Source organism: Anser anser (assembly GCF_964211835.1).
Source record: "Anser anser genome assembly, chromosome: 3".
Lineage (NCBI taxonomy): Eukaryota > Metazoa > Chordata > Aves > Anseriformes > Anatidae > Anser > Anser anser.
The window spans coordinates 98,519,645-98,528,034 of NC_139722.1; the positions used below are offsets into that span (position 1 = coordinate 98,519,645).

General features: G+C 43.1%; 1 protein-coding gene across 1 annotated transcript; it reads right to left on the minus strand.

Annotated features, from left to right (window-relative positions):
• On the minus strand, positions 1-7,360 carry SRP9 (signal recognition particle 9). Its single transcript, XM_083828525.1, has 3 exons — positions 7,203-7,360; positions 5,077-5,145; positions 1-2,520 (listed from the first exon to the last, which is right to left on the minus strand). The coding sequence occupies exons 1-3, from the start codon at positions 7,272-7,274 to the stop codon at positions 2,401-2,403; spliced, it is 261 nt and encodes an 86-aa protein (XP_083684651.1). The 5' UTR covers positions 7,275-7,360; the 3' UTR covers positions 1-2,400.
• Between the last annotated feature and the right edge of the window lie 1,030 nt (positions 7,361-8,390).

Below are 8,390 nucleotides of genomic sequence, written 5' to 3' on the forward strand. Positions count from 1 at the left end.
TAGTTGGCAATATGATGGGCTAACCCATTGACAAAGTTTTATTAGGATACAGTGACTACAGTACAATGCACACATCCATACCATACTCTCACCAAGAGTAAAAGCAAGAAAAAGAAGCTTTGAGTTCACAGCATTTCTACTCTCCTACTATCCTACAAACAGTACCGAAGTAGTTGAAAACTCCAGGATAAAGTCAAGAAACATGCCCTTCTTTTTCTAAAGGACCTACAAAAACCTTTTTCGTTTTTAAGCAATAGCTTTATCAATATTCTTGTTCATTATAATTGCATGTTACCATCTGCATTTTTCTGCACGTATTTGGAGAACAAGCCGAGTAACCCATACCCTTAAGAAACTAGTATTAATATTTCCGTATAGTTTTACAGAAATAATTTCTAAATTTAGAAAACTAGAAATCCATTTCCTTGCCTCTTTTCCTTAAAAACTGCTCCTGTAATCCCCCCTCAATTAGTCAGCAGTGGTCCCCTCTAAAACCTGTTTAAGCCTTTCAGCCCCTTGGTGCATCAAGTCTGCCTGCAGTTCTCTTTCTCTCTACTTTTATCCTTCATGCACAAGCAAATACCACTCAAGCCCTTCTGTACCTTAGCTTAGAGCAGACATCTAAGTGACAAACTGATTTATAAGAGATGGCCAAAAATTACACTGATAGAGCTGCAGCCGTTATACCTGTCAACAGCTTAAAGCTTACTGTGTGACCTCTGTATAGCAACCATACATACTGTAGAACAGTGCTTTAGGTTATTAGGTTAAAATCATTTAAATACTTAATATTTAATTGCATGTATTAAGACAATAATTTGGAACACCAATTAAAATCCTCAGCATCACAGTTTAATTATGAACAAAGCTTAGCATTCTCTCCGGATTCATCTGTATTTCAAAAAACAATCCAAAAGAAAAAAAACATTACACGTCAGTCACACCTACATACTAGAATTTGGAGTAGCCACCAGCAATTCAGCACTCAATTTTCCAACAGTATGCAACATTGTATGATCAGCTGAATGGGTGGTATTCTCATACAATATTCAAGCCTCAGTTTTGGTTTGAGTCCTTGGAAAATATGGGAATTCCACTGCTTCTGAGTAGCACAATTATTTTTATGTAAGTGAGAACAGGTAGTTATTTAAGAGGGCTGTTTTATTATATTTAAATGCCAGCACAGACAAGTCTTTGTACAGCTCTGTTTTGCTTTCATGGCTTAATAGCATAATTACATTAAAAAAACATCTGGTTTTAGGTATGCAAAGCCTAGTTAAAGCAAGTATCAATTTCAGCTACTGGGTCGTCAAGCAAAAAGCCTTTGCAAAAGACAGCTAAAGTTTCCATCACCCTACCAGAGGCAACAATGGGAAGAAGTCTAAGCCACATGAGCATTCATCTATTTTTGTCAGCAGTAGTTAAGTATTTATTAAGTTGGTTTTCATCCATTTTTTTCAGTTGGCTGACATCCATCTGCCACATATAACATTTGAAAATGCAGTTAGCAAGCTGCTAAAATGACGACCCCGGAGAGCGTTTGGTTGCATTTTTCTATTAACATAATAGGCAACAGTTTCTAGAATATGTCTTGCTGATATTCTTCGCCTGAGGCAAGGATGGAAAAGGTTCCCCCTGCTAGTATAAAATAGTTCAAGTACTGGAAAAAAAGCTTCTGATATTTTATATCAGTATTTGCATAACATGAAAAACTATCTGCTTGAGTATTGCTAGGTAACTGCAAAAATCTAAGTGTTACTTTAAGGTTTTAAATAGAGAATTTTAATTATTTAGCCAATAACAGTTCTACAGACCGCATCACTGATACTGTTACACAACATATGAACAAGATCAATACAAAGATCTAAAATCCTGCTAGTGACAGTGTTAGTATACATTGGCAATTTTAACGTTTCAATTCAGAAAACACCCATTCTTCTACCCTCCCCCCCCCCAAATATATCATTTATGTAAATATTTATTAGATCCAGTCATCATGCTACAGTATTCGGTTAATAAACCTCACTGTAAGAATACATCAGCATAACATTTGAACACAATGAAATCTATATGAAATTTTATCGCAACTTTCCAGAAATACACGTATGGGCCATCAAAATCAGGCAAAAGTACTATACATTTGTAAAGATTTGTCTTCTTAACATACTTAGTGTGTAAGAATAGTTTCTTGTTCAATTCCCAAAAATAAATATAAGCTTTCGATTGAAAGCATTTATTTTCATAGTTTTCCAAAGTGGAGTCTGGGGAAGAAAATACTTCAGACTTGTCAGCTTGTCCACTTCAGTACATCGAAGCATCTCCTGTCCCACTATTCATTCAATTCAGAGATATTTTCTTCCAGTGAAATATGACTGGAGCATTCATTTTCTTTTCAGCAATTCAGTCTGTTTCCATGGCAGCACTGCGGGATTCCTTAGACACCATGAGTCGCATTAGCTGGCTATGGAATTTCTCGATCTTCTTTACGTCTTGCGCTTGGTCTGTTCTATACAGCAGACACTGGAAGAGAAAGTTGTTTAATATCAGATTTCACTTGCACTACTTTTATCCTGTTCATAGTTGCAACAAATTTGTGCCTGAACACACAAAAGGTGGTAAGTACTTAAATGCTGATTTGTGGCATTTGGTTACCATGAGGCAGCACCAATACAAGCCTACCCTCTTTTAAATTTTAAGCACAGATGTATATGTATTAAGTTTTCTCAGAGGCTCTTGCCTTCCATTTCAAAAGTAGTGAAACTCATCATTTTGAGAGTGTCTTCTCTCTCAAAAAAGGTGCTAAAACTTGCATTTTAAAACTGTCTTTAAGGACACCCTTGATCAGGCTTAAAATCTACTACGTTTAGATAACAAAATTACTCTCTGTTGTGGTTTAACCCGGCTGGCAGCTAAACACCACACAGCCGTTCGCTCACCCTCCCCCCTCCCTCTCTGGGATGGGGGAGAGAAACGGGAAAGTGAAGCCGGTGAGTTGAGATAAGGACAGTTTATTAAGACAGGAATATAACAACAACAATAATAGTGATAATGATAATAGTATTAATAATAATAATGTGTAAGAAACAAGTGATGCACAATGCAATTGCTCACCACCCGCTGACCGATGCCCAGCCTATCCCCGAGCAGCCGGCCCCCCACCCTGGCCAGCCACCCCTATATATTTTTTAGCATGAGGTCAGATGGTATGGAATACCCCTTTGGCCAGTTTGGGTCAGCTGCCCTGGGTCTGTCCCCTCCCAGCTCCTGCTGCACCCCCAGCCTGCTCGCTGGCAGGACAGAGCAAGAAGCTGAAAAGTCCTTGGCCTGGTGTAAACACTGCTCTGCAACAATTAAAACATCAGCATGTTATCAGCGCTCTTCTCATCCTAATCCAAAACATAGCACCCTACCAGCTACTAGGAGGAACATTAACTCTGTACTAACTGGAACCAGGACACTCTCCTATTCTCTATTCTGAAAGTGAATACACACTGCCAGTGACATAAAAACAGTTCTGTATTTCCTAGTGAAGAGGATCCCCTACCCCAAGCAAAATCTGTTTGAGACGGTTCTAAACAGTGAAAATATCTGAGTAAGATAAAGAGGAATTATTTCACGTTACAAGCCTGTAAATGCAAAAGGAACAAGAGTAATATCAGTGATTGATCATAAAAAGGCTGCTTAGGATTTTTTTGCATGATAATAATTTCTTATGCTTGTACACGATAAGCATGGCTGTTCAGGCCTATTTAATAATAATAAAAAAAAAAAACAGTGGTCCATCCTTCAGTGCCCTCAACACAGCAACTTTTGCCAGCAATAAACTATTTTAATTCAGAGACAAAGAACAGAAAAAAAGCTTGATTTTTCGTTAGTTCTGCAGTTAGCAGCAAAGAAACCCTCTCTTCTCTCCCTTTATAGAAAGGGAAGGAACAATTCAAACAGCGTAACAGCCTCTCACGACAGGCAGCACATAAGGAGGTCTATAACTGAAAACAGTTGGAAGTTCACAAACCACCCGACTCCAATCTTCCACCATGGAAGGTATCAACTGACCTGTCCTTCACTGGCTTGTTACCAGAGCCCCATTTTCAACACCTCACCCACTGTAAGCCCTATTATCCCATCTAGAAGTGTCGTTACTGAAGTTTTGCATCTTTCCCGGATGTTTGAAATACCAATGCCAGACTACTTTTTCCCAGAAAGGAGAAATCTGATTTTTCCAAATCTGAACCCAAGAGAAGGGCATACTACTTACTGATGGTTACTCAGACTGCAGAACAACTGGGCTTTAACATCACTAGCACCAGGAACATGCTGCTGGTGTGCACATGCAAATCCATTTCTACCTGGTGTCTACATCTCATAACCTAGCTTCAAACATTTTTAAGTGCTATTTAGAACAAGAGCAATCAATAAATGCAGCTGCTCCATTGCCTTGTACAGCAACCACTGAAAGTGCGCTGCAAAAATCTGCGTTACAGGTATGTAGCACAAGCTCTGCTGAATGCATAACAAATGGTTATGGCACCATAACATTATTTCAGAAGATGGGACCTCTGAAGTGCAAGTGAATCTTGCAGTTCAGTCTGGTACCACTCCAGCATCTCCTCATCACAAAGCAGCAGATAACCCTACAGTTTCAAGTTGTTACCGCTCCGAGCAGGTTGAAAGGACTGAACTCTCACTAGTAAACAGCTGTTTGAAGATGATCCTTATGCACTTAATTGGAAGCTACCAACGTAGTTCCATGAAGAACTTTCAGATGGAGAGAGGGTCTAAGATTTTTGTAATGCTCTTTTCCTTGTTTTCATAGAATCCTAACAACTACATTAAGACCTCTAAAAAACACTTAAGTGTTCAAATTTCCACTGGATTATGCAGAGTTGAACACAGATCAGCATCTGTCACAGACAGAAACTAAGGAAATCTGAGCAAAATTAGTTTTTTTTTTTTTTTAGAAAACCCCCATGTGCTCAAGACAAGGGTTCATAAGCTGACAGCTGACTGACAGCAAAGCGCAAGTCCTTGAGAGGTACAGTATGCCTTTTAAAGGGAACTATGTTCTTTACTTACAGCTACATCATCCGTTACTTTGATACAGAGGTTCCCATCACAGTGTCGGTATTTGAGAACAACCCGCACCTGAAATGACAAACATTTTACAAATTAACATCTATAAATTAACATCTATTACCATCACAACATATCTGAGGGAAGACTGCCCAAATTCAGACTGCCTTTTACTGAAGTTATATACTGCTTCACCACTTCACTACCTCTTGGTGGTCCTCAGCTCCACTGTCCGCAAACCTTACAGCCAGGGTGGTTTAGAAGTTGCATCACATTTCCTCGCCTAACACGCTAAATCAGTATTACAGTAATGTCAGTGAGCTTTACATAGGGCACGTTCAAAACCACCGTAAGTACAGCAATGGCATGACTCTTGCAATTTACTTACAAGACACCCACTCGCCATCTATCCCACTTAGAAAAAGTGAAAAAAGTTGTGTTTATAGACAAGAAACACTCAGGAAGATAGTTCTATGTGAAGACTTGAAAAGGATCTGCTGAGTGGGGTAAACTCAACATTAGGTACTGTAGAAGAAAAAATGTAAAGTGTTGTGTAAATGCTGTATTTCCAGTCACTACAGTTAATTCAATAGCAACATTAAAGCCTATAGACAGGCTTGAAGCATTATAAGACTTTTACAAGTGGAAAGGGAAGATACAAGAATAACATTTTTAGAGTAATTAAAACCAAAGCACTGAAGAGAGTTCTTTGAAATTAAACTGCATTCAAGACTCAACAAGGTTACATTTGAAGTCAGAAAGCAAGCATTCAGCTTGTCACTAAAAATAATTCCTACTGTAGTAACCTGCCCTGAGATTCAGTCTACCATAGCCCTTCTGGACTCTCAAATTACACAAGTTCTCCAAAACACTGTGATAAAAATCAACACTCTCAGCATTTGACTGAGCATTAAATGCTTCCTACTGAATGCAGAACTGGCCAAGGAGATTTCTTATCTACTGTTTCTAGTGTCAGCTAGCATTAGTATACTATCTAGAAGGAAACCAACTTGTGCTTTTGAGAACATTCTGAATTAAAACAACTCTTGCTATTAAGAGATCTTTGTCATACAGTGACCTGCTATATCATCAACCACCATCTTGACTACAAAATACGTTTTAAGATTTCTGCTCTGAGATGGATCTCTTCACAAGTTTATCCTTCTTGTTTAAGAAACAGTCGTCTTCTGGCCACAACAGCTAACTAAATCTCTCAACTGAGCAAGCCCAGAATCAGGACAGGGGCTGTTGCAAACAGACGTGCATTATCTTGCTCCCACAAAAGGCAAGACCACTCACTACCAAGCTTAATCAGCCCCAAAAGAACACAGATGGATCTCCCATAGGTCTTACTCTTCCTTCAGTTCCTTGAAGAGTGTGATTGTGCATGAAAGCTTCTCAAGCTAGCTCCCCTACAAGTTAGAAGGAGAGTACCAGGGCCTACACAATCTTTTTCATAAGGGGGAAAGCAACTCCTGGCTGCGCTTACACCCTTCCCAAACTCTTCACTTAATTAGATACTGCAGAGCATAAGAGGGTACAACACAACAGTTTACTTTATTATCAGTAGATGAATGACAATTGCACATGAAGGGGGCATTTATGCTAATTAAAGGCAGACATGCTACTTCTAGAGGTTCTATTCCATTCCTCTATTCCACTTCTAGAGGTTCTGTGTCCCCTACTTCGGGTGAACGAAACTAAGTCCTTTTTGCTGATGTCTTCTCAGGCTTATGACTCCCACATTACCTTTTGCACTGTTTTTTTGGCCAAAATGTTTGCAAGGCTGAAGCTTGCTCAAACCGTATACCTAAAAAAAAGTTACCAAACCCGAGAGCAGTCATATAGCAAGAAGTGAATTCCCAGAGCAACTGTTCTTTAGGAAACAACCCCCTGAAGCAACGCTGCAGGTAATAACACAACCCGTGAGCTAATAAACGCTTTCTTTCGGTTTTTAGTGAGAAAAATTCCAAGGAACACGGTTTCACAGCCGAAGGACACCACAGCGAGAGCGCCGGAGCCACGGAGCCGTCCCCGCCGCCAGCCGGGGCCTCACCCGAGGCCCGCCGAGGCTCCCCCGGGGCCCTGCTCAGGCTCGAGGTGGGGCGGCAGCAGCAGCCCTTGCTCACCTTCATGGGGTCGGCGAGGTAGAGCTTCTCGGCGGCGCGGGTGAACTCCTCCCAGGCCTGGTAGTGCGGCATGGCGCGGCACGGCCCGCTGCTCCCTCTACCCCGGCCGGCGGCAAGATGGCGCCCGCGGCGGGCGTCGCGTCGGCGCAAGAGGCCGCCTCCCATTGGCCGGCGGGAAGCGGCCGCCCAATCACGAAGCGCGTGACTCAGCGATCGCGGCCCCGCCAGCGGGGCGCGCGGCCGACACAGCGACCCCAGCAGGCGAGGCGGGGCGCGGTGGGGGGGGAGAGAGAGAGAGGCCTCCCGCGAGCCTCCCTCAGGGTTACGGGTTCGAATCCCGCAGCAGCTTGCCGCTGGGCACCGCACGAGCAGGCACCACCGGGACTCGTCCGGGTCAGGCTCGGGCCGTCTCCTCGCACGCTGAGGTGTCCAGGCCTCGAGGTGGTGTCTGTGTCCCGGTCACAAATAGCCGTGAAGGCGTGCCTGGGGCCGGGGACCAACCCTCAGGGCGCCGGAGGGCGAGCTGGGCGCAGAGGTGAGGTTGGCTCCGCAGGAACGAAGCGGTTTGCTTCTCGAGGTTGAACCCGGTCCAAGTTCTCCCGGCTGGAAGGCCCTTTGTTCGGCGGGAGGGTGGCTCCACGCTGAACAAAAGCGTGCTGGAAAAAAAAACACCGGGCGGCTCCGGGCCGCCGGGCTTTCAAAGGGCTCCGGCCGGCGGCTGTGAGGGCGGCTGGGTCCGGCCCGAGGCTGGGAACCACGGCGATACGCGGGGGAATCCCGCTTTTCATGTATTTTGCGTGTGAATAAAGCATTTACAGAAAGCTGACTAAAATTAATCTCAGAAAAGAGAGAGAGAAAAAAAATCCAGGATTTCTCCTGTGGGAATTCCCAGCCCCATGTCGGTAGGTGACCTCGCAGCCAGCGCGCTGCTGGGCTGCCTGTCGCAAACCTGAAGTAACCGACGGCAAACACAAAACATTGCAGCCTGCTATTACCTGTTTCTGTTACCAGAAGCTCCAGATAATTACTCACGATTTCATGTTACTGTTACTGAACTGAGGAAACTGTGGCCAAACAAACTGGCAAGTTTAGGGCAGATCTGCTGGTGAGGGGACAAATCGCGCAGACCATCCCAGTCTCCACTAGCAACACGGGGAAATGCCAGCTGTAGTTATTTCGACCGCAAAA

What these genes read in the sequence shown, in the direction of transcription:
- SRP9 (XM_083828525.1), bottom strand. Translation starts at nt 7,274, where the DNA reads ATGCCGCACTACCAGGCCTGGGAGGAGTTCACCCGCGCCGCCGAGAAG. An exon ending in ACCTCGCCGACCCCATGAAG is followed by an intron (nt 5,146 to 7,202) that starts GTGAGCAAGGGC and finishes TTGTCATTTCAG; the next exon opens with GTGCGGGTTGTTCTCAAATA. An exon ending in AAGTAACGGATGATGTAGCT is followed by an intron (nt 2,521 to 5,076) that starts GTAAGTAAAGAA and finishes TTTCTCTTCCAG; the next exon opens with TGTCTGCTGTATAGAACAGA.